Source organism: Hirundo rustica, chromosome 18, assembly GCF_015227805.2.
Source record: "Hirundo rustica isolate bHirRus1 chromosome 18, bHirRus1.pri.v3, whole genome shotgun sequence".
NCBI lineage: Eukaryota > Metazoa > Chordata > Aves > Passeriformes > Hirundinidae > Hirundo > Hirundo rustica.
Genome location: NC_053467.1, coordinates 8,624,654 through 8,651,527, shown reverse-complemented (window position 1 = coordinate 8,651,527; position 26,874 = coordinate 8,624,654). Strand labels below are relative to the sequence as shown.

The window sequence follows — 26,874 nt, the reverse complement described above, 5'->3', positions numbered from 1 at the left end:
AGAAAATCCATTTCTAGTTTGGTTAAGTTTAGGGTGGTTTTTTTCTCTATTTTTGTCTCCTATCTTAGTAATGTGGAACTAGGTTGTAACAAACTTGAATGTAGCACATGGAAATTAAATGTAAATTTACTATTTAAGGCAACTGCCATGAAACAGTGATTTTAGCTGAAAAGGATTCAGCTGTGCCCTGGTTTAGCCTCACTGCACCACAGGATGTCATTCTGGAAACTGTCAAAAGAATTGCTGGGCATCACTCAAAATATGGCAAAGTCAAAGCAAGGGACACTTTCAGGGTGATTGTATTTGTACCTGGACTTTTCCTGTGTGATGGTACTGAGTATCCCATAATTTGCAGTGTAAAAAAATCATGATTTTGTGATGCTTTTCTCCCCTCTAAGAAGTCGGAAAAGATAAAGGCAAACAAGTGGAAAGGTTAGTCTGCAATTCCTCCTGAGGGAAGAGCTCTCTGTTGAACTGCAGATCGTATGTCCCAAGCCCATATGGCTATCGCAGAACATATGACAAGGCCCACACTGACAGAGTGTGAACAAGTGATATGGTTGTGCCTCTACTTCTTGATTTTTCTAAATGAACTACTGAAGTCAGTCAGTAAATCTGGCACTTGAACTAGATGTGACTTAAAAAAACTGATCCCAGCAAACATTATAGATAGTCTATTGTGGTCTTGGAAGCACAGCCACTTTGACACAATTACATAAAAACCCAGTTCACTGTCCAGAAAGTACAAATCTTAATGAGATATTTTATAAGAGATGGAATAATAGGGGAGTCACGACATGGAGATCAAAAGGAGCAGGGAGCAAGGCTGCAGATAAATAGGTAACTGCCTCTCCCACTCTGTGGCACACAGGGATATTCCCAGCCAGTTCAGGGAACCAAATTTTCTCAAAGACAGATTCAGTCTTTTTCAATAGAAAAATTGCTCTCAATTATGCGTGTCCACATAAAGTTTTATTCCATGAACAGGTTTGAAATTGGTCAATTCCTGTAATCTCTGTCCAAATAAATCTCACAGGGAAATGAGGGAATTTGGAAGTAGCTGAGGTTGGAGCATGACTTATTGAAAAGTTACACACTGCATAAACTCCATGGGTTGAGTTCTGAGTCGGAGTTTTCCTACAGAAAAATGAGAGTTCCAGCAGAGCAGGTGACACAGCCTGGGGGGCAGCCAGTGGTCCTGGCCATGGCAATCTGCAGAGATGAGAATTTCAAGGTGGAAAGTATATTTTGTGCATTTTTCTAATGGAAGAAAAGGATTATTCTTGCAGTCCTTGCCACAGTTACGGCCCTGCTATGAATTAGCTGTCACTTTACAGCCTTCTGACCACAAACTCCTCGTGTTTAAGCTGGGAAAAAAAATCATTTTGTACTAATGACAGAGGCAAACACCTTTCCAGCTGGTAATCCCTTGGATAGTTCCTTTGCTCTTCAAGAGGGAAAACAAACATCACAAGAGAGAATCATGTATTATGAAACAAAGCCAAGCCAGAGGCACAGATGTGACCCTCAAGAGTCCTGATGGTGCAGATGAGTGAGGAGTTTGCCAGTGTGGATGGAATCAATGCATTCAGCAGAAATTGCCTTTATGCTGTTTATATCCAATCCACGTTAGCTGTGGAGATTGGCCATAAAGGTTATATTTTAGATTAACTATATCTGAATAAAATTGAAGCCAGCAACTTGGCCTGAAAATAGAAAAAGGGGAAAGAAATAGGGAAAAAAATGCTTGTAGAAAAGAGGATACTAAATTTCCCATCATATCCTAACCTGATTTTCTGTTCTGACTGTGGCTACCAGGAGAAGGGAACTCACAGGCAAAGGATGTGCCAGGACACGTCCTTGTAGGGCAGGAGGGAAACAAAGGAATGAAATATAAGTTCACCAGGACATACATTTCTGCAGTTTCCTGTATGAGCTGTCTTTCTTGGGGTTCTTTCACCTGCCTGGAGGGGCTTTGTGAACTTTTCTTTGGGTTTTTGGTTGGTTGATGGGTTGGTTGGTTGGTTTGGGGTTGGTGTTTTTTTAGTTGTTTTGGGGTTTGGGGGTTTTTAATTTTTACCAGAAGAAACCAATGACAATCATAATGAAGACCCAGTTGAAACCTTTCTCCCACTTTCTGTCATTCTGTGGGTGATGTAGTCTAAATCATGCTGTTTTCATTCCTCTTAGGAAGGGGAAGTACATAAATGTTTCTTGTAAAAAAGCTGTCACGTTACTCCCCCCCAAAATACAACCAAAACCCGTGGCAAAAAGGCCACTTCAGCCTGAATGTTGCTCTTTGTTTTCCATTTGATTATTTTAATCTCAGTTAATTACTTGGCTTCCAAATGTGAAGCCTGTCCAGTTCTTTCCAATATAATATTTAATATTCTGTCTTTCTACATCATCTTCTTAAGGATACAGATTGTTCTCACCATTCAGTTTCTGCACATTTGCAAATACAGTTGCACAGATTGGGAGCCTTATGCTTCTTTTTGTGGCCTTTAATCTTTTCCTTTAAAACTTTTAAGTTTTTTTAGTCTCTTTGATCCCAACCACAATAAACCCATCCTCCCTACAGGGTTTCAGGCAATCTAAGTTTCTGTGACTAGGAGAGGCAATAAGAGAATTAGAGCTAAGAAAGAAATCAGTCTTGTTCTCTAATGACTTCTTATTTTCAACTGCTGATAGAATGAGAAGATTAAATCTCTAGCTGCAAATCTTGTGAGGACAATCTGAGAAAGGGAGAAGCATAAATGATTAGACAACAAGTTCTGCTGGCAAAAGGAAGTGAGAATGTCATTCAGCAAACTTCTGGAATAAAGGAAATGGTCACAGACCGTCTCGGCAGCAAATAAGGCATCGTTGAAATGGTTGAAAAATTCCTCCTGGTTTTGACAGATTGGCAAAGGCATCTGTCATCCCCACTTCCATCACAGCATTTTAAAGAGAGAAAATGAATTTAGAACTATTTTCATATGAGGTGAAATATGTGGATCAAGCCTGGGACAGGGCACATTTCTCTGGATAAGATAGTGGGTAATAATCTCCATTTAGGCCCTTGCAAATGGGCAGAGATTTGCATGTGCTTGAATTTATGGGGCTTGTACCTAAACCATGGACAGATTCAAAGCCTCAGCTGACCTGGTAATGTCCATTTAAGTGCAATTTCCATTATTTCAAAGAGATTATGGTGAAATGCATCTTGTTCCGGAAATAGTTCATCTGATTTCATCAGGGGCTGCTCTGTATTTCTGAATTTGTTTAGGAAAAAAGCAAGCAGTGAAGCTTACAAAAGGCGACCTATATTATATATATAAACACAGAAGTGATTTACATCAATGTACCCAATTCAGAGAAGGAACACTACAGGAGAAGGGCTTCCCAGTTCCAATTTGTTCAAATAATCAACATGATTTTTTGCAAAACAACGACTGGAGAAGGATAAACTGCAAATAAAACGGGGTTGGAGTTTCTCAGTTCTTCTGCAGTTTCAGATGTATGAACATGTTACATCCAGCTCAGTGAGCGTTCAGTGCTGCCTGTTTTATTCACTACCGAGACAAGTTAAAATTGTAGAGTCAGACTTTTCCTGTATTTGAAAGATGATTTCCTGAGCAATCTTCTCCCTACCAGCTGGTTCCTGTGTTCACTGGAGTCCATTGCTCTTTTGAATGCTTTCAATGGGCAGCCCCAATGCTTTCAGAAATAATGAAGCAGCATTTCTGTTACTAAAGAGTTACTGGCATTTGGTATTTTTAACTGTTCCTCTAGAATTTAATTAAATCAAGAGAGCATTCACTGCATTTATTTAAAAAAAAAAAAAAAAATTAAAACAAAAATATTTTTACTTCCTGGAAATGTCAACTATAGAACATTGTGCCCCAAAGGAAAAAGCACATTGTGAGCTTATTACTGATCCTGACAGCGGATGCACAACTTCCCTGAATTTCATGGCATTAATTCATGGTAGCCTTTTAGCTCAGCGCTGTTTCCAAGTCTCAGAATCATGAGGGAAATGTATTGCAGACACAGTGTAAGTCACATGGGTCACTGAGATGCCTAAATAATTAAATTATGGACACAGGCACAGAAGGATACTGCGCTGCAGCTGCAAATGACCTGGATTTTCAAAATATCTCCATCATTCACCTTGCATAGAACAGGAGCCTTGCTGGTCCAAATGAGGTCCTGAAGGATGGAAATGTGTGTGCACGGATGGGTTGGGGAAATTTGCAGCTTCCACTGAGGCAGTTCAACCAAAACTTTGATTCTCAGTGTAACAACAACTCAGACTGACTGTTCCCAGCAAACACCTGCAGACTGCTGCCGTCCTTAGAGGGTGAAAACACCCCGAGTCCAGAGAGCCGGGTTTTTTACACAGTTACAGACTCCAGTACAAAGACTGGAGAGTACAGTAAAACCAATCCAATTCGTTGACTTTGCTGTTTGTAATCAAAGTCTCCATTCCAAAAAAATCCAAGGGACTACAGCAGTGGGAGCAGGAAGTGCTGAACATCATGAGTAGGGTGGAGAATGTGACCACGTTCCTGCAAAAACTCAAGTATTTCACACAAAGCTCTTCAGGCACAAGCCTAAAATACACTGTGTTGCACAAGTCATTGAAACTGCTTGTAACAGTTATTCCAGGTGGATTTTGTGAGGGTGTTGTTCTGTAACAGCCTTGAATTTCTTTAACTCTTGCAGATTTTTGACAAAGAAGCGAAAGATCTGGAGCGAGAAGTCTGCTTTATTGATATTGCCAGCGATGAGATTCCCGAGCGCTATTACAAGGAATCCGAGGTAAGAGGCAACTTGGCTGTGAACTGGTGAGGAAGGGAAGGTAAGAGGCTTTAGAAGAGCCTGGATAGGAATCAAAACTGTTTTATTTTTGTATAAAATCTTGCTGGTCAGTAATATTTCAAGAGCTTTTGGCCGGAGGGGAAGCAGACAGCAGCCTCGCTTGTCTAGATTGCCTGACACTCTCTTTTGCAGATGATTCTTTGAAATGCTTTCCTACCCTTATCAGAATACATCCTGTACCAGACCTTTGATAGTCAGCTGAATTAGTCCAAACTAGAAAAGGCCTTTCCTTTGCATTTTGAAGCTCAGTGAAGAGTTTGCAGATCTGAGCACTTTTAAACACCCCTGCTGTCCTTGCCGGCATCCCAGCCTGAGCAGTGAGTCCTGCAAAGTGCCCAAGCCCAGCAAAGGACAGCTGTGCTGCACTGACAAGGTGCTGGTGCACAATTGCTTGAAGGGAACAATGACACAAGACCAAGAGGGACTGAGGCACACTGCAGACTGCAGCAGATCTGCCAAAAAGCATCAATGGCAGCAGGCAGAGTCGCTGTGCGAACTCCCTCGGAAATTGCTCCCATGTATATTTGATGGAGCACATCTCTGAAGAGCGTGCTTCTTCTAGGTCAATGCGATTCACTGTTTGAAATCAGCAGCCACCATGCAAATGAAGATGAGGTCTCAATGTTTTAATGTCAGGGTTGATAAATGATGGTTCACAACAAGCAGCTAGAGAGGAATGATCAGATCTATGCTCACATTTAATTTTGGAGATATGATTTGCCTAAGGAGCCAAGTCTATATTCATAGCTGGCAGTGAGTATGGCAGCTGTTTAACTATCTAAAACGAGACTACATAATCATTTTTAGGACAGAAAGTGAGGACTTGCCAAGAAATACATTTCTATACTATAGGAGACGTGATTTTCAGACTAAAAAAAATCGAGTACTTGTTATCTTCCATTTATATAGATCCTATTTTGAATGTTATGTACAGGTCATAAACCAAAACTGAGCCTACAGTGGAATGAAAAGTAATTTTATTACTTTCCTTAGATAATGAAACCCATCTGTTTAGTACCAAAATTATATAACACCTCATGAAACAGCTTATTGGTCCCATCATCTTATCTGAGCTCCATTTAGGAATGAGCTGCTAATGGAACGGGTCAGCATTTGACTGTACTTTAAAGAAATCCTGTGAGATTTTTCATCTCGATCTCTGCACTTCAGAAATCATAAACACGAAGGTGACAACCAGTTTTGCAACTTTCCTGCTCGTTTTAATAGCCAACTATTAAGCATAATTTCGCCGTGGTTAATCCCCTGATACAGAAAAACAGGCTCATCTTAAAGGAGGAAAGCATTTCAGAGTCTTTGTGCTGCTATTTCAAAGACAAATCCAAAGACCCGATTCCAAGCAAAATGGAATTTTATATGGGCTTAAACAACAAAAATAGCCCAGCATCTGTTGTTTTTTTCTGTACTGATGGGTGATTTTTCTGTTGACTACCAAATTCTGTTTCAGAATTCATATAGAGCAGTAAGAACACCTTTAGTATTTAACTGTGCACACGCCGCAATTGATAGTGAACTAATAATAGTTGAAAATAGTGGATCTTCCAAAGTTTACAAACTATGGGGTTTTTATGCTACCATATGATGAACATGAAGCCAAATTCCCATTTCTGATGAGGTCTCTTACATAATTTAGAGACTATAAAAAGATTTTTAATGTTTGTAAATGTAATTTCCATTCTGTTTTCAATCAGAACAGTAATTCTATGCAAATGAGAAAGGGTTTGTGTTTCCCAAATAGCGGCTTCAGATAAACCCAGTTAGTGTAAGCTTTTGAAAGGTATTTTATTTGCACTAATAACAACAATTTGGCTGCTTTTAGATCATGTAATCTGAACTGATACTAAGTTTAAAGATTAAAAGTGAAGTGCAATCCTCAGGATTTAACCATTAGATCCCACAGGATAAATGTCCTGACTCCCATCCAGAAAGAGCAATGAGAACAATTTTAACTTCAGGCATGTCAGTAATCTCTTCATTTCAGTTGCTCTTTCACAGGCTTAAAATAAAGCAAGTTCTTTATCAGGGTCAGCGTGTTTGGCAGCTTCTAGAAATGAGCTTTTATTTTCTCTACATCCTGACAAAAATGCATTCCTCTTCAATTAAAAATATTCTTCAGATTTAACAGCAAATGTCATTATTTAGGTGTAATACTGCACACTAGAGAGTGGCTTAAATCATTTAAAGCCTTCACACACTACTTCCTCTGCCTGCCCTGTGCTGGGCATTATGAGCCTGATGGTAAAAGGACAAAGCCACTGTGTCCTCCCACCTATGATTTAAAAAGTAGCTTTTCAGTTGTCCTGACATGAATCTTAAAAATAGATTCCATTTTCATTTCCATAATAGTGATTCACACATAAAAAGACAAACTATATAAATAATCCTTGTATGTATAATATTCCATTTGAGTAGAACAGCTCATTCTCACCGGTGCTGAGAGAGGAAATGTGTTCCACAAAAATGCCCTGGCTGAAGGGAAAATGATTGAATTCAGCTTTGTGCATATTTGCTTTTCTCTTCTTCTTAATATTAACTAAAATTGAAAAGTGAAGAATCCAGTTAGCTGGAGGCTTAAGGAGAGCTGTGGCTTCATTGCAGGACTTTAAGGGAGCCTCTACCAGTAATATGGAGGGATCTCTTGAAAAGAATCGTCCAGGTGATTGGGATTCCCTTAAGGATGAAGGGCTTACCTGGCAGTGTGCACAGGATTGAAATCACCAGGTCAATAGTGAATCAGAAAACAGGTTTTGGTTATTACAAACACTTACAGGGTCCACGTCTGTCGTGGGGCTGAGCTGATTTCTGCCCTTGTGGAGGGCTGGAGGAGGTGAAACTGCAGCAATTCAGGTATCCCAAAGCAGGTGACCTCCCTTTAGCTTCATGACCATCCACAAATTCCATTGTGAAGTAGCCACATCTTAAATACAGGGCTTTTTTACACGTGTGGGTCTAATCCGTTGAGTTTTAAGAAGTTTAAATGTGATGTTCCAAATGGAGAAAGGTTGATTCTAGATCCCAGCTAACAAGTTTGCCTGTTTGTGTGCAAGGAGCCACATGTGTTTCCAAATCTGGATGTACATATTGCTTCGAGTACAGAATTTTGTATTTCTGTGCAGAGAATGTACCAGCCAGGTAAAAGTAATTGTACATTTTGTGAAGTCATTTCCTTGTGACTTTAGCATCAATGAATATGTATCACCAGCTATATAGACAGATATATTTGTCTGGAACCCAGAAAAGAACAAAGCTGAGCTATGCTGAGGAGTGAGGGCCTCCAGTGAATCATTCATGAAATGAAACATTTACCATAGCTGTGAGCTACTGAGCAAAACGTTCAGTGCAAACATTCAAGTTCTCAGAATTAACAATGTTTCATTTCCTGTTTATAACAAAGCAACGGAGAGCTGGACAAATGGAATAAACTTTTCAGGCTGCTTCTAAACAGATTCCATGCAGCTGCTGCAGTTTTCTTCTTCCATTGCTAGCTTTTCTCCTTTAGCACAGCTGCTCTGTGATAGGTCCACCTTATGCCTGTCCAAAGTGCTTTCAGGGTAATAAAACCTCTGTCACATCACTGAATGATGGTAGCTGAAATAATGCAGCTGCCTCAGCCCCCCGGTGAGTGTGGGCACCGTGTCAGCACAGGAGCTCAGTGAAGGATATGCAAAAGTGTGAACGTTTCCTTTTCCTTACTCACTTAGTGTGTGAGTTTACATAAAGGCTGGCTGGATTATCATATTTTAACATCTCAGAACTGTCCCAATATTTACAGTTCTTAAGTATTTAGCTGGATCTTCCAGAAAATACCATTTAATGGAATTTTTTTAAAAAAAGTCTTTAAAAAATGACTCCACATAAATGTCTATGATAGCATCTTTACAACAATAAATCTTTCCTGAGCCCCGGCTGTAAAAGCTGAAATCCAAAACCTAGCAACTACAGCTGATGCTGATATGCCAGATGACAGGTATTAAACCCATGATTGGTTCTGAAATTCAAGATCAAACAAAATGGTCTTCAGCATAACGAGGAAAAAAAATGATTGCACTTCAAAAGCACCATGATATTGCCATAGCAGTCGGAAAAAATTAATCCGGGCATTAAAAAGAGAAGGAAGGATCTGTTTCAGGGACATCTGGGTACTTCCAGGGAGAGAACAGGATGGGTGGCACAAGCAGGGTGCACTTTCACCTCTGGCAGCAGCTTCAGCCTGGGGACCTTTGCCCATGCTGGAATGGGCACGCGGGCAGCGAGAGGAGACAGGAGGGGGACAAGGCTGCCAAGGTGTCCCATGCAGGCTCCCAGCGCACACAGGGAGGTGCTGCCAGCTCCAGGGTGGAGTGGCAGCTTCCAACCAGGCCTGGTACCATGGCAGAGCTGAGGGCAAGCGTGCCAGGCGGATTTGGTGCTTTTCTGTAAACAACAAACGCGTTGCGTTATTTAACCCCCGAGTACAAAGTCAGAGCTCAGAATTAATTGTGAAAAGGCATTGCAAGAACCCAGGGCTGTGTTTGCTTCCTGGAAAGGGCGTTACCGCTCCACGTCTGATGCCCGTGACGTCCGTGAGGAAATTTAGGTAAATAAATGCTAAATGGTAAATAATAGACTCCATCAATAACCACATTGACTCGTGGTCTAAGTAATAAATCCTGGGAGAGTGCTCTGTTTGAATCCATATCCCACATACAGAGGCTTTTATTTCATTGTAATTTTACATTTTATTCTCAACTAAGACCAGCTCACGGGTTATGATGTTTCTGCTCTGTTGGCAGAAGTGCTATTTTTAAATCACTCTGCACCTGGCAATAATGTATTGCAAATACAGAGTAGGTTTTGCTCCTCTAGCAAAAGGATTTGCCAGATGGGCTTTCCTAATAAATTGTGTCTGATAAAAGGACAAGAAGGTTATTTAAACAAAAAGATTTTAGCTATGCCATTACATTTAAAACAGATTGAGGATTTTGCCAGTAGATAAATCAAGGGGGAAATAGTCAACAGTATACAAAGTATTCTTTGCTTTTTCTCTAGGAAGAAAGGCATGGGTGTCTAAGAGCAAAAATAAGGAACAGGCAAAATTAATTATCTCAATAATAATGTAAAAGTGGGGTGAGAGCGAATTTCAGCTTGCCCAGTTTCTAGTCACAGGAAGAAAAGTTTCAAGTACGTGCGCCACGAGCGCTGCTGAGAGAAGCAGTGCTGGGTACCAATATCATTTCTACTTTTAATGCAAAATTATCAGCCTGCTTCATTTTTTGTTATAGAAAGACCTTCAGTGCCTAATTGCAGAAAGAATTCCAGGTTATGAGTCCTAATCTGGCAATTTAAACCCATGAGCTCGGCACATAAAATCATTCTTGTCCAAGTTCTCATAAATTTCAGTAGGCTTTGGATCAGGCATTGAAGAGCAAAAGATGAGCAGTCCTGGTCCCACCAAAGTCTGTCTGGTACAGCCTGCTGCCCATGGCTGTGGTCAATGGCAGAGGCCTAGGAAAGGTGTAAAAATAGAGGTAAATGTAGAGATTCTGTCCCTAAAGGCTTCCATAGCACAAGCAATTGCTGAGACAGAATTTGTGTCTGTCTAAAACAGTCAGGATGATGTTAAACATGTAGTTTTTTAGCAGCTGGGTTAAAGCCCAGGGATGTTAGTTTTCCTTACAACAGCTCACCTCTGTCAAACATTAGTGCCCTTTGAGTTGATGGCCCAGACATTGAATTCTCAAGCTGACTTTGCCCAATGTCACAGTGTGCCTTACATCCCCCCCTGCTTGGCTCCCGTGCAGCCTTTGAGTCTCAGGTTCTGTGCAAGCACTCAGGAAAGTCTTTAACACCTTGATCTTTCATCCAGCAGCCTGGAAATCTGTTCCTCTGAGATCTGGCTTCCATTCATCACTCTGCAGTTTTAGAGTATCAATATGTTAATGTTTCCAGAGAGGCAGGAATTTCCCTGAGAGCTGTTTGATGTGAGTTGTCCCTCCTGGGCTGGCTCTTCCCATGGAGCTCTCCAGCCAATTTGTGACTAATCCTCGTGTCCTTCAAGAAAAAGGAACAGCATGAAGGGATGCTGAGGTGCCATCTCTGGGTGCTGTTAAGGGAATTTGCACCTGGATCAGTTGCATTGTAGGCCACCAAGTTCAGAGTGATCCTCACTCTGTGTCCCCTTGTCTGCTGGGTTAAATTCACCAAACCAGACCCAACCCATAAAATTTGGGGCAGAGCAGTGATGCAGGGCAGTTATTCATTATTTCATTTCTAGTTAGAATTTCTGGATATTTGATACTGACTCTGATTGATTACATTAAATCCTTTGGACTGCACTGAAGTTATTCCATTATAGATCTGGTTAACTCTGTAGGATTGTAAAGTACAACACACAGAATTATTAAAGTGTGTATTTGAAATGCTGAATCAAGGCAGTGGCTCCATCACACCACCACTCTGTGTGTGTGTGTGTAAGAAATAGCAGACCCTGACTTTTAGAAAACTATTTTCCTTTTTAGAGATTCTTATTTCACACTGGAATATTTTGCAGGCATATCTGAAATCATATTTTCTGCAATGATTTCTTTTTTAAAGGAACCTCCAACTAGAATTTTGTATCTTTCTGAATATTGTGTCTTCTTTGCTTTTTTTCTCTTTTTATTGGTATTATTATTATTATTATTATTATATTGATTGCTTCAGGCAATGATCAATTATCAAACAACTCTTTCAACCAGAAAGTGTGTAGATCCATCTATGTCTGAGCTTTGTTGGGTGAGAAGATTGGCAGCAGCCTGTGACCACGAGCTGTGCTGTGCTGTTGCTCTGATAAATGATGATGCTGAACTGTTTTTATGGTGATTTAACATTGAAACCTTATTATACTGTGAGCTCAAAGTCTCCCCTTTCCAAAGCCTGTGTCAGCAATAAAAGCAGTGACTTTCACAGGGAGGAAAGACTATCACCTCATTAGAGCTTTGCAGAGAAGCTTTAATGGCAGAGCTTCAGTTTAGGATAAAACCAGAAGTCAGGAGATAACTAAACAGCAGGAAACATGAATGCTGGGTGACACATAAACTCCCACTGAACAAAGCAAAATGAAGATCAGAGTAGTTATCAGTATTTTGTGGGTTTTTTTCTCCTGACTGTCATCCATTTGATGCATAATTTAATCACTATTTAAGTATAAGTTTAACTGCTTTTATAACAAAGGATCTTGCCAGACCTCAGCACTGGGGAAAGAACACAGCTGAGCAGTGCTGGTTACTCTTCAGGACAGATTGCAGAAGCTCCACTCTGAATTTTCTGAAATGACATAATTTTCAAGTTCTGACAATCAGTGCTTAACCATAAATTATTTCTATTTACAAGATATAATTAGCAGGATTGGACATAAAGGGAAATAGAATTATAGCAATATGGAAAATAACACTTTCATAGATAGAACTGTATCTAGTACAGATGAAAGTAAGCTTTAAAAAGACGAACTAATGCCTTTAATGGTTTTATGAAATTATACTGTAATTTCAATGTTGTAGTTCGTTTGATTTCCCAGTTCCTGAAAGAGAAACAGAGTTGGGATTACTCAGTGTTTGCTCAGAACTCAGTTACAACCAGAGATGGATAAACTGCAGGAGTTTCCTACTTAGCTTAGGATGAACAAGTTCACTTTAAACTGAAAATGGCACTGTCGGTCAGTGTTGAAGTGTCAAAGCTCCAACTGGACAGGATTTCAGGAGACAGGCACGGGTGGAAAGAGAGAGCAGCTCACACCAAGGGGAAGTGCAAAAGCAGGCTCTGAAGAGGACACTTTTTTTTTTTTCCCAAAGGCCATAAATAACCCTTGGAGTGCACTGCACTGTAATGACTTGCAATAACTGATTCTCTTATAGCAGAAAATGTCCTGGATGATACGATTGTCAATGCATCTCCAAGAATATGCTGCCATTGATTCACTGCCAGGCTTGGATCTTAGGATATCCTAGTGCATTTTAAAAGTCAGTTTCCTATTGCTTTTACATAATGTTTATTAGCATGTTTTGTGTTTTATCACAACTTTTACTTTGGCAAACTGACAAACACGACTTCCCCTCCTGCATTTCCCTGTATGTTTTGTTTGTTTTGCAGGATCCCAAATACTTCAAGTCACAGAAAACTGGGAGAGGCCAACTGAAAGAAGGCTGGAGAGAAACCCATCAGCCAATTATGTGCTCCTACAAACTTGTGACTGTGAAATTTGAAGTCTGGGGACTTCAAACCAGAGTGGAGCAATTCGTACACAAGGTCAGTGAAACAGGAGCTGTTTCTTATCCTTCACATAAGCAGAACTCGAGCACTCACAGGAATGTGGCTACAGCTGTGGAGAAGCCTGGGAGCTTGGCCCAGTCTGCTCACACCTCTCACAAGGTCTGGAAGAGCTGGAGCAGAGCCCAGGGCTTCACTCTGGGTACAAATGTGACAAAGTTCGGGGCAGCTCGGGCCTAAGGTTGAGAAAAACTGTCAATAACTATATATTTTCAGTGCTGTGACCAATACATGAGCTGAAATATTTCTGAGTACACAGAGGTCCCGTACACACAGCAATGAGGTGAAGAATTCTTAGGAACAGGTAGTGGGAAAGTTTTCCAACCAGTCTATTAAAAAATCAGTTAATGAATAGCATAACTACAAGGTGATAAAATTTTTCGTAGTATTGACCTTCTACGCGTTTGAAAAACTGGGAAGGGAAAAGGAGAAATCCAGAATGTCTAATTGGCCAAAGATGAGTGGTATTTGTGCAATTCCCAAATGGATTCCCATGCTAGTCAAAGCCATGATTCCATGTTGGCAACAGATCCACTTCCAGTGGGAAGCTGGACTAGGAGCCCTTCAGAGCCAGCATGACTTTGTAGACACAAAACCAGAGGGTTTCTCACTTTCAGTCCTGTTGAGAGACACAGATGAGATGTTTTGTTGCTGCTGAGACCTTGAACCCTTTCCTTGTTTGCAGGTGGTCAGAGACATCCTCCTGATCGGTCACCGGCAGGCGTTTGCCTGGGTGGATGAGTGGTATGGTGAGTGTCCTCCAGAGCCAGCCCCTTGCAAAGGGCTGATGCAAAACCTGAGACAATTAACAGCAGGTTTCCGTTTGATTTCATGGATCATCAGGTCCTAGTGTGAGTCGTTCATGGAGGAGATGGAACCGTGTCAAAGTTCATCTCCTTCCACGGGCAGGGACAGCTTCCACTAGAGCAGGTTGCCCCAAGCCCCATCCAGCCTGGCCTTGGACACTTCCAGGGATGCTGGATTTAGGCAGCATCCAGGGATGCCTTTCCATCCCAGCCTGTCAATGGGCCTGCACCATGCCTCACCTGCACTGCAGGCCGGAGTCACCTGTATGGAGAACCTCGTGCAGGTTTGAATAAAGCTTCTGCTTCAGGCTGCCTTAACTTGCAGCCATTTCCGTACTGCAGACTCCTAAGGCTTCTGATCCAACACATTTCCAGCTTTTTAGGAAGCTTTTAAATTATTGATATGGATTGCAACAAAGAAAAGATGGAGCTATTCTGAAAAAAAGATGTACGTAAGCATAAATCCTGCGGGATTTATGATTCATTCAGGAAAAAGCGTTGGGGATCCATGAGCCAGCTATGGGAATATGGGCACTTCCAGTAGGACAAAGGAATATCAAATATTACTTTAATCTGAATATCAAACCAGCCAATCACATTGTCTAAAATGAGCTCACTGGGTTTGTACCTTCTACATGCACCTTTTATAAAACATAGCCATAATCACAGCTACTCCTTAAACAGGTTCTGAGACCGACCTGTAACGTATCTTGGGAATTTGGCAATATATTTAGAATGTTTATTTAGGCCCTCCTCGAGCTTCAGGAAACACCAGCTTGGGGCATTTCATGGGTGAGGGACACCTCTCTCATCAGAGCTCAGAAGCATTGGGCATTGTTCAGGAACAGTCACTGCTGCAAACACATCTCAGAGGTGTCACAGCCCTGCACTGGAATTTAAGCACAACCTCAGCGGGCTCATGGTTTGGAAATAGAGAAAAAATTGCTTTTGAAATCACAGTGTTCTTGTAAATTTATTTCTGCATGAAAATCTTGTGCTGTAATGGTCATAAAACACTGAAACTGCTAAAAATATCTTTTTCTATTGGGATAGCTGGAAACTAGTAAGAGAATTTTATATCCAGTGCGAGAGTTCTCCAGAGCTAATTTTTTTTAATTTTAGATTTGTTTCTTTCTTTACCTGAAATACAGCAATCCATTCTTTTTCCTGTACCAAGTCAGGGAAACTGGTCACTTTAAATAAAACAGCCTGATTTCATGTAAAAATTGAGCCCTTAAATTTGCTCCCAGTCTACCCAAAATATCTATACAGTGAGAGATGGAGAATGTTACTGAGGAGCGAAGTGTCAGCTGCACTTCAGCAGAGTTGCTGATAATGATGACAAATGAATAGCCATGGAGTTAAACATACCAAATAGGTTTAGCTCAAAAACATTTCATTATAGATTTTCCCCTAAGTCTGAAATCTCCCTGCCAAAAATACTCTTTCCACAAATGAAATATGGCGATACACAATTATCTTGTGGATTTTTCCTGTCAGAGTGAGCCTTTTTACTAACTAATATAGTGTATTTTTAGAGGTTAATTATCAGCCTAAGTACAAAACCAGAAAAAACTCGGCTTAATAAAATAGATATCATAATCTAGCATGAAAAATATAATTTTTAAATGTCTAGTAACACCTTTTAAAATGAAAGTTTGAGAAAGACCTGGAGATGATGGTAGTCAGCTGAACTGAATCAAATAATCGGTGTAATAAACAATGTGTTATGTTAATGACTGGTTGCTGTTACTGACCCCGTAAGTATGTGTTTTATCATTTAATTTACTAAACTGTAATTAGCTTTATTATTAAGAAATTCTATTTTCTCAGTGTTACCTACTAATAAAGAGCATGTTCTCTGCTTGGCAAAGTGCATCCCAGCATGTTACTGACACGGCTTCTGAGCTTGTTTCTCATCCTAACAGTATTCTAGATAACAGTAAAAGACTGAAAGAGCACGAGTTAGGGGTATTCCATGCTTCCTTTTGATCAAAATTTTAGACTGCATTTCTTTTTACCGATGAATTATGACCCTGTGTGCCACTACAACAGCTGAAGTTGTATCTTGCCTTAAAAGCTGCCTGGTAAAATGCAGCTGGAGCCTCACAGCACAGAACAAGGAGCGGTGCGATACAAGAATTCCCAAATGCCAGTGGCACGTCATAAACTTGAGGAAAATGGGAGCCTCAAGAGCAGGTCACAGAGCATGACCAAAGGGGCACCTATTTGCAAGCAGAGTGTGCTAATAAAATGCTCTTTAAGTGTTTTGAGTAAAAAGTTGATGGCTGTTTTTATGAGGCTCTGGAGTTACCAAAGCATCGTAAAAAACAGACCAAACTCTGACACGGCTCCTGTTCTGACTCCTCACTCTCCAGTGGATTTATGGAAAGCATGGGAATACTCAGAAGAGTCACAGGTCAATTATTGGGTTCTTTATGTTTCTGCTGCAGTTGTGGTTGATGACAAAAGCTGTTAAAGGTGTTAACCATTACATGACATGGTGTTAACCGTTACATGACTGTGCTGGGTGGATCCCCCAGCCAGGCTGGGCAGTGCTCAGTGATCCTGCTGCTGGGATCAGCCTCATTTGTGGGATATTTCTAATTTTCGTCATTCATCCAATCACCTGAGGCTACACAACCACTAACACAGTCACTGTTAATTCACTTACCAGTTTAAGTATTAGTTTCTGGAACCTAAACTGGTGCCACCAAGAGTTTTGTTGCTTATGAGATGTACAATGCAAAGTTAACAAAAACTCTTCTTGCAAGTGCTGGAAAGGTAAGTAAATATTTATAATATTTCTGTATCTACCCTTTATTCTAAAGGATCTTCTAAAAGCTCTTTAGAAGATCTCGGCCTTTGCCAAGGCCTGCACTTCAGTATTTCCTGCCTACCTTACATTACACAGATACTCCTAAACAATTTCCACTCCTTCCTGTTCTCTGACTCCCTTTGACTTAACCTCACACCTTCCTTGGCTGACACAACTACCTTTATGAGGCAATTTTCATAAAGCTAGTTGCTCCTTGCTTTTTAAAGAATCCTTTGTTGGCTTCTGCTGATAGACTTTATGTTCCTAGAACCTTCTCCTTAGGGGGAAAAAACAAAAATGAAGTTTGCACTGAATCGATGGAAAATGCCAACAATTTTGAACTTTTTACAGATATGACTATGGATGATGTTCGAGAATACGAGAAAAATATGCATGAAAAAACCAACATTAAAGTTTGCAACCAACATTCATCTACTGTGGATGAAATAGAGAGCCATGCCAAAGCAAGAGTATGTCAATTTTTAAAACATATTGCCCATCCTCAGCCAATTCACCTGCACAGACCAGAGAAGAGGAACCAATTGCTGATCAGTCAGCGGAATTTTGGGGAGGTTTTGCTTCAATAAGAACAGAATCTTTCTCCATGAAGTGCAATCCTGCCTTTGGTTTGCACTGTAACCCTGCCAGTCACGTAAGGGAGGGTGGGGTTGGGCTCATATACAGCTCCCTGGCTTCCAGGAAAACACAATGCTCAAATTTCAGTTGGATGCATAAAGAGGAAATTAAAGAGGATTTTTACTTTCTATTCTTTGGATAGTTAAAAATGCAGGAGTTCACAGTGGTCCAGTCAAAAAGCCAAGAACATGGGGAGTGGAAAACTTCTATGGGATTCACAAAATTCTTTGTTTCACCAGGGAAAAAAAAAAAAAATCTAATGAGTTATTCACTCTTTTCAAGGTAACTTTAATGTCACCGTCATTGGTTAACTACCAACAAGTTGGGAAGTATTTTCAGAAGTATGCAACAGTGGTTTGTGGAAAAGGACAGGTTTCTGTGTAGGTTCTCTGGTTCAAAATCTGGAGATTTCATAAAATACTTCATTACCTAATTTGGGCCCCACAAGTAGAGACCTAAAATTAGAGATTGATATTCTCTGCAAGTAGAGAAGGTGCAGTGGCCTTTGCTCCTGACATGTCATTATTCCTTTATTTCTGCTAATGCTGCTGTGGAACTCAGTGCTGGGTTTAGTTGTGTAATCAGTGTGGGGCAAAGCTTGAAGGGCTCCAAGTCCCTCCTTGGCTCTTGCTCAGCGCCAGCTGTCCCCAGCCTGAGGAGATGTTGTCTGCGTAATCCCAGGGAAGGTAATTCTTGTGCTAGTGACACAGCAGCTTCAGCCACATCAAGGTTACTCCTTAGCGGAGAATTAGTTCAGGTTTTGGCTCTACACTTCAGGATTTGGTTCTGAATGAAGCCTGCCACCTGTAGTTTCCATGTGGAAAAATTGTCATTGAGGTCAGAACAGAAGTTGTTATTAATGAAAAAAAAGAGTGAATCTGGTTCTTCCTAGCTCAGTGTAAGGACTGTTTTACTTGAGTGTATATCACGGCAGAAGGAAATTAAAACAAATATAAGCTAAAAAGTAAATGTCAATCGCAATGTTTCATGTCTGAATCGAAAATGAAGAGTCTTGGAGGCCCCACTCAGCAGGACTTCACTTCAAAGGACAGTGCACTGAGAAACCTTCCTGTCCCCTTCATTTGGCCAAGACAGTTTTGGTTCACGTCCTGTCCCCTTCATTTGGCCAAGACAGTTTTGGTTCACGTCATACAGAATTCCTCAATCAAAATCCCTGTGGTTTCAGGGGGATTTGGGCCACTTTGGGTGCAGAAACCCCCACCCACTGTTAGAGGGTGCGAAACGAAACGTAAACCAGCAGAAGAGGTTCGAACCTCTCTCCAACACCAGTAGGTACAGTTCCCCTGGGACCATCTGTTTATTGCCAGCACCTCTGTCAGATGTGAGACAGGCGTCGTTCTCACTCCTAATAAGTGTCAGTGTGGGCTGGAAAGGTCCCTGGAACGCGGCGCAGGGGGAGTGAAGGCAGCCGGCACCGTGCACGCTTTCGTTTATTAAATGTGATGGTGGGACACAGCAGAAAGCTGCTTCGACAGCCAAGGTTGCACGTGTCTGCAGCTGGGCAGGGGGAAAAGCATCAGTGCCCTGGAAGGACAGGATTTTGTCACATATCTGCTAATCCCCACTGCCAGTCCTGTGCTTCAGATGCTCGAATATGTGAGACTTCTTCATTGATTAAAAGACTACTCGTTTTATTTCTAGGGTTTTGAGCTTCCGTGGCTCAAAGGATCTATAAATGGTCTAATGAAATATTTCAAATTTATGAATTTAACGTGACATTCAGCAAAAATCTTAACATTGCCTTCAGTTGGCTCGGTGGGCGTCTTGCAGGCACTGCAGACATGGAGCAGCAGGTTCCAGAAGAGCCTTGCTGATTTTCTGCTCAACTTCCCAGCTTGTAGCAGATGTCGTTCCCCTGGGATTTGACGGGAGGTTTCGCTCGGCTCGGCTCCGGCGGATCCACGCTGGGATCGCGCTGCCCTCTTGTGGGGCTCGGCAGCACCGGGACCCCTCCGGCACCTCCGGACACCTGCGCACCCCGATTTCCATCCCCTGGCTTTAATCTCATCTCATTTCCCTTAGCGGGGTTTTGCAGGGAATTGAGAGGTGGATTTGTCGCTTGCCCACCGCGGTTTAAGCGCAGTTTCCGGATGGAAAGTTGGGAAGCACGGCTTTGAATGTTGTGGCTTTGTCAAGCGAGAGGGAATTCTTTAGGATTTATTAGCGGGAAAGCAAAACAGGCTCGGTCCTGTGCATGAAGCTGCAGCTACAAGCCAAGGGAAGGAAAGATTTTTTTCATCCCTTGATAATTACAGCAGATGAAAAAAACATGACAACCCTTTGCCCACTTGGGCTCATAATCGAAATGAAAAATTTAAAACGCCTTTCAGTTGTATTTTGTTTGAAGTTCTGAAAAATGCTACCTACTGACTGTATCCAAATGTACTCCTTAGCTGCCTGTGGAATAGCTGGATTTCCGCAGCAATCAGAGGCAGCAATCTTTATTCAGCTCAGACCCGGGCAGAGGAACCATTAGTACGTGATTAATGTACTTAAAACTTTGTTTCCTTTACATTGTGCTCATTGTGCTCCAGTCAGCGCCTTACAATGGGAAGGCATTCATGTGGAGAATCACTTAATGAGATGCGTGATAAGCAATCATTCCCTGATTTAGGATTTGGATGGAAGTAGTTTAACTGAATTAATGAAATGATTATTTGAAATTATTCTAACATGCCTTTGTCTTTCATTCCTTCTCGTTGAAGACATGACAATGGATGAAGTCCGAGAGTTTGAACGAGCCACTCAGGAAGCTACCAACAAGAAGATTGGGATTTTCCCACCGGCAATATCTATCTCTAACATTTCCATGCCTTCCTCAACCCGCAGTGCTCCGTCTAGTGCTCCATCAACTCCTCTCTCCACAGATGCTCCTGATTTCCTAACAGTTCCCAAAGATCGGCCCCGGAAAAAGTCTGCTCCAGAAACTCTCACTCTTCCAGATCCATCGAAAAAAAACCTTTTAAATTAACCCTGCATGTTTCCTCCTGATAAGCCATGTCTGCCACAGCGAGAGTGACAAAACTCAGTTGTTACAAAGGTCGTGGTGGTTTGTTGGTTGGTTTTCTCTGTTTGTTTCAAATAATCTTTCCGGTGTGGAAAGATGACTCCTTTCCTCAGACTTGATACTTACAAACCTTCTGAAAAGTGCATGCAAGAGAAAGTAGTTTATATATTCCTAAAGTAGTGTTTCAAGCCATATGGTGCATCTTACTGACATCAATGGAACAGTCTGAGGGGATGCTATAAACGATAACCAATCTTTCTGTAGCAGTATTCTGCCTGCAAACCCTCATCTAGGTCACAGCATTTATAATTAGGAGTAGGTATTAAGTAAATCTGCCAAGGACTTCTGAGGCAAATTAGTGCCAACTAGAATGCAGGGTTAACAGAAAAAAACCCTCCCATTTCCTTCTTTTATAACCAATTTTAAAATCTTTCCCACTCTCAGACTTCTCCTGTGTGTTCATAAACCTTTAATCAGTAACTCATTCTACTTGAACACCAACAGATCCACATTTCGCTTAATATGACTCAGGATTTGGGGCCTAAAACACAGTATACAGATCTTTTCAAACCTAAAATATCACTGTATCAAAGCCCCAGTTGTAATTAATTATACTGACTTTGAGGCCATTGAACTATTTCTACCTTGCACAGAATTTGTAAAGGAACCACCTATTTCTTGTAGATAATGTATTTTACTAGCTCTCCCCTGCCCTTTTGTGAGCTCAGAGTGTTGGTGTTCATCAGTGGTGTTCTGTGACATTGAAAAAAGCTGCTGAATTGTGCCAGTTGAGAAACAAAAGCAATGAATTCTGTCTTTTCCTCGCTGGAAGAAGAATGCTAGTCAGGCTGGGAGACCTTGAATGTAAAGGGAAGAAAACAGGAGACTCCTTTTTTTTTCCCTGCCTCAACTCTCTGCTAAACAGAACAATCTGACAGAGAGCTGGGTCCAGGCACTGCCTCGTTTGAGGAAGGGAGATAAAATCAGTCACTTCAAAAAGCAAACGAATCGTGGGTGATGTTGAGCAACCAGAAGTGCTCTTCCTGGTATGTGTGTGAAATCACTCTTCAATCTCAGGAATTCCATTGCAGACAAGGATGTTACCCAGAGGGAAGTGTAGATGGTGGAAGAGAAAGAGAAAGATAAATTGCAGGAGTGGTCTCTTCCTTCCTTCCTCTTCAAAGCATGAACTGGGTGAGACCTTTCCCCGCTGCCCCGGCTTTGGGGCACTTTGCTCTCTTCCACACAAGCTGCTGTTCCATGGCTGCTGCCGTTCCTGTCTCTTGGTGACATCAATGAGCCACTGCTCAGTTCCCAGGGAACCACAGCTCCTACCTGAGTCGTGATCCCAGTGGGTGATACTTTGTGCCACCACTGCCACTTCATGGATTGAGAAAAAAAGAGACTCCCCCAGAACTGACCTGCTGCTGAGTATTGAACACTCAGCTTGGGGGTGCCCAGACCCGGGGCACAGTGCCTGAAATGCACTGAGCTCCTCGCTGGCTGCAGCTGCAGCACGAGTTTTGTGGAAGGTGTGGTATTTAGGGGGAAGTTTTGGGAGCAGAAGTAATTCCACTGCCAACCTGCACTGAAACAACTGTTCATTTGTCTGATAATGAAAATCCTGCAGCCAGCAAAATCCAGGAGCCCTCTGCAGGTTTGCTGTGGTCTGACTTCCTGCATTCTCCCATGTCCTGTCCATGCTTTTCTTGTTCTTTGCTTTTGTAATTCCGAGTTATTGCTGACCTGATGGGTGATGCTGTTTTGTTTAAAAAGAAGCTGCTGTCATACTGAAAACAAAACTTTCCTACATTGGTTTATGATTTTAGCTTAACAAAGGTGCACATTATGGAATCATCGGATCACGTGTAATCTTTTTATTGTTATTACTGATTTAGTATCAAGATTGGCACATTGGCAGCAAAGGGAAGCTTTTGAAAACATAAAACATTGGTTGTTCTCTCACTGCCTGACTCTGGCCCATACAGAAAGAGTTCTGCTCCACCCGTTTCAGTGGCTTTTTAATTTGTCCAAGATAAATTTGCTCAGCTCTACTCAGTGTCTCGGTGCTCACACGTGACTCTTTCTATTCACATTGTGGAATCTGGGTTTGACACAGGTTATTAGACCACAGCAGTCTCACCTTTACTCGTGTTTAATTGATTGATTTCCAATACATCGATCACGACATTAAGTAGGTTTGGGGATGAGTCATTTGTGAAAATCATCAGCTTACCTGGACAGGACAGGTTTGAGTGTCTGCCTGGTGGAGATGTAAGAGGGAGACACTGCTCCTGCCGTGTCAGGGTGACAGGACACTCCCTGCTGTGCCCAGCTGTAGTGTCCCCACACTGGACTCACCACGGCAGCGTCAGGAACAGCCACTCTGTGTCTCGTGCTGCTGCCCAATCAAGGCCAATTAAAAGATCTGTAATGAGTCCCTGCTTCGGATAAACGATACCCCAGCTTTTCACTCATTGTGGAAGTACCCAGTGCGGAGTTCTGCCTTGCTTTCCCCAGCAGTCATCACCCACCTGGTCAATATGAACTTTAAAGGCCTTTTTCTGTTTGGTTGGCTGCTATTTAGGGTAAGGTAGCTTTTTCTAGAATATTCCCAGTAGGCACACATGAAATGAAATGAAAAGGAAGGTCTAAATATTTCAGTGTAGCACCTTGAGGAGAAGGGGTTGTTTTCAGTACTGATTTTTCCCTTTCTATTGTATTTTCAGACATGTTTATTAGGATTAAAATAGGGAGTTTTGCAGGTGTTCCTCACCTGGTTTGCAAAAATATTTGCTGTGATTATTTACTGAGTACAGCCTCAGAGCATGGTGAACACAGCCGTGTTCCTCTTCTCTGCCACAGTGACAAGAATTCCGTGACGCAGCTCTGCTAGGACTCAGCAAGGAATTTTATCAAGGAGAATACAGTTCAGAGCAAAAACTGTGAGGAGTTTGTTCAGTTTCTGTGAAAACCTCCAGGCTTTGCTTGCACTTTTGTGTATTTTGGATAGAACAATCATTATAAAACAACTGGCAATTCAGTGCAGCTTCAGAAGGGTCAATTTCCTGAAAAAATCAAAAAGGGAAGGACCCACAAAAGTTGTGAGGAGCAGCACATTCCTGAAACACTTACTTAATGGGATTTCTTATGAATGTAATGGTTAATTTTGTAAAGGACTGGATAAATCCTATGGAAAGAAGCTATTTGACCTTGTTCTTTGGCTTTTTTGATTATTCTGGAAGGTGATTTTGTGACATCTAGTAGCCAATTTGCATTAATTGCTGCTGTAGAGACTTTGAAACTGAAATATTTGTTCCTTGGATTTCAGTTTGTAACAAGACCGCTGTACTTTGTTAAAACTGCTTTGAAGCTTGCTGCACTATAACTTCAAAACAATGTGTTATCCTTTGAAATAAGCCAAATGTATATGCTTTTTATGAATTAGTGAGTGCAGTAAGAGAGAATTCAAGATCTTGTCAATAGGAGATTTTCTGTTGCCATTGTTTGGACTTGGTTTTCTATGTGTAAGTCAAAATTGCTAAATAAGTCTAACAATGTTTTGCTTTAAATGAACAGCATGGTCATTGAATTATGATCTCCTGTAGTTTTGTGGTGTCACTAAAACAGGTTTTATTGGTTTATTTCATTTCTGTGATAATTTCACATGATGCTTCTATGTCCAGTAATTAATTTCTTTTATTTAGAGCGCTGATGGCAACATCAGGCAATGCATCACCACCATCAAAGAAGGACCAAGTCTTGATTTGCTCTGCACATTCAATAGTGCAAGGCTCAGCAGGAGAATTTGACTGCCATTTTTCTCAGATCACTTAGTTTCTGGTTTTTCCAAGTTATTTATTATTTTTAATATTGTAATTTTCGTTGCATTTTGTTGTAAATAAACTACCAACAACTATTCTTTACAACGGTGGCTGTTTTCTCTCACTGGGGCTCCCGCAGGCAGGAACCTCCTCATTAACATGTACCACTGACATTTCTACCCCAGCTCTTCAAGTCACTTCCTCAAAATTAAATACATGGAGAATTAGCTTTGTGAGGAAAATTTAAAGCACTTGCAGCTTCTCCTGGCTTCTGTTGTGCCCCAGCTCTATAAAGGTTTTACCGGGGCAGGTGCCCCATCAGTCTGGCATTTACCCATTCACTTGTAAATGACCATTTGGTTGACAAGGAAGTTTTTCAGTGGGGAATCTAATTCCTTATGCAGAGTTTGGCAGCTCAGTGTTGTACCAAATAACTGGAAAATACTGGAAAAGAGACCACTCGAATCCTCTCAGGCTTGTTTCCAAGTCAGTTAATTTTAGTCAACAGAAATTTCCCTTGCACAACGATTCTTTATAAGCTTTCACAGAGACGTTCTCCATAGAAACGAAGCTTTCCCTGCTCCAGAGGAACGGCAGCGCTCATTCAGGGGGGAAAAGCTTCAGAGCAGCGTGGGACAGGGCAGGGGGAACAAAGAGGGGACTGGAAATGTTTTAAACTGGAAATCGCACGGCACGAAGGGGACAGAGCCCGGGCAGCCCCGGGGACATCTCGGCAGCCGCTGGGTCACTGCGCCCGGCCCTGCCACCGGAGCCAGGAGTGGCAGTGCCCAGGCCCAAAGTGACCCCCAGTGACCCGCCCTCACCTTTTCCAGCTTGGGCTCCTACTCTTGGCTAGGGCTGCACTGAAATCGGCACACACTCAAAATCCCACACAGGAAAATACAAAGCGGTGAAAACCCGAATGGGACCCTGCGGCTGTCGGGGGAGCCGGGGCTGTGCTGCCGAGGGGACAATCCCACTGTGCCCATGCCGAGGGGACAATCCCACTGTGCCCGTGCTGAGGGGACAATCCCACTGTGCCCGTGCCCGAGGGGACAATCCCACTGTGCCCGTGCCAAGAGGACAATTCCACTGTGCCTCTGCCGAGGGGACAATCCCACTGTGCCCGTGCTGAGGGGACAATCCCACTGTGCTCGTGCCGAGGGGACAATCCCACTGTGCTCGTGCTGAGGGGACAATCCCACTGTGCCCATGCCGAGGGGACAATCCCACTGTGCCCGTGCTGAGGGGACAATCCCACTGTGCCTGTGCCGAGGGGACAATCCCCACTGTGCCTGTGCCAAGAGGACAATTCCACTGTGCCTCTGCCGAGGGGACAATCCCCATTGTGCTCGTGCTGAGGGGACAATCCCACTGTGCTCGTGCTGAGGGGACAATCCCACTGTGCCCGTGCTGAGGGGACAATTCCATTGTGCCCCTGCCGAGGGGACAATCCCACTGTGCCCGTGCCGAGGGGACAATCCCACTGTGCTCGTGCTGAGGGGACAATCCCACTGTGCTCGTGCTGAGGGGACAATCCCACTGTGCCCGTGCCGAGGGGACAATCCCACTGTGCCCCTGCCGAGGGGACAATCCCACTGTGCCCGTGTCGAGGGGACAATCTCCACTGTGCCCGTGCCGAGGGGACAATCCCACTGTGCCCGTGCCGAGGGGACAATCCCACTGTGCCCCTGCCGAGGGGACAATCCCACCGTGCTCGTGCTGAGGGGACAATCCCACTGTGCCCGTGCTGAGGGGACAATCCCCAATGTGCTCGTGCTGAGGGGACAATCCCACTGTGCCCCTGCCGAGGGGACAATCCCACTGTGCCCGTGCCGAGGGGACAATCCCCAGGGGCACAATCCCACTGTGCTCGTGCTGAGGGGACAATCCCCAGTGTGCTCGTGCTGAGGGGACAATCCCCACTGTGCTCGTGCCGAGGGGACAATCCCACTGTGCCCCTGCCGAGGGGACAATCCCACTGTGCCCGTGTCGAGGGGACAATCCCACTGTGTCCCTGCCGAGGTGACAATCCTCCAGTGCCACACAGGGCACTGGCACGGACGGGGCCGCACCCGGGACAGCCCAAACCCCGCGGGCTCCGTGCGCCCCTCAAACCCCAGCGCAGCCTTCACGGCCAAAACAGCGCACAGGTGACGGCCTCATTAACACACGTGACCTTCATTATCAGAGACGTGACCCCCTCACATTGGCGTGCACGTGACCCATCATTAGCACAAATCGGACCCCTCATTAGCATACACCCGGCACTGCCGGACGAGCCGTGGGAATCGCGGCGGGAGCGATGGGCACGGTGCGCGAAATGCCCCGGGGGTACCTGAATAAGGGCAATCCCCACGGACCGCGACTGTCCCGCTTTGTGGCGCGGTTCTGAGGACAGTATTACAACGCTTGGAGTATCTGACACGTTCGGAAGGCAGCGGGCTCGCCCGCCCTCAGCCGCTGCGGAGCCGCCCCGCGCGCCCGGGAGAGGCCAGGCCCGGCCGGGCGCCGCGCGCTCCGCGCCCCAACCCCGCCCCGGGTCACGCGGGGGCGCGCGCGCCGCGCCGACTCTCGCGAGAGCCGGGCCTGGCCAAG

The 26,874-nt window shown here is 43.1% G+C and overlaps 1 protein-coding gene across 1 annotated transcript in view; it reads left to right on the top strand.

The window, feature by feature from the left end:
- PITPNC1 (phosphatidylinositol transfer protein cytoplasmic 1) overlaps positions 1–20,580 on the top strand; it is a 74,410-nt gene extending 53,830 nt beyond the window's left edge. Inside the window, exons 6-10 of the mRNA XM_040081408.2 lie at positions 4,708–4,803; positions 12,988–13,143; positions 13,850–13,913; positions 17,140–17,258; positions 20,151–20,580. Of these exons, the coding sequence (XP_039937342.1) occupies positions 4,708–4,803; positions 12,988–13,143; positions 13,850–13,913; positions 17,140–17,258; positions 20,151–20,156 (441 nt within the window). The 3' untranslated portion in view covers positions 20,157–20,580. The remainder of the gene's footprint in view (positions 1–4,707; positions 4,804–12,987; positions 13,144–13,849; positions 13,914–17,139; positions 17,259–20,150) is intronic.
- Positions 20,581–26,874: the final 6,294 nt, after the last annotated feature.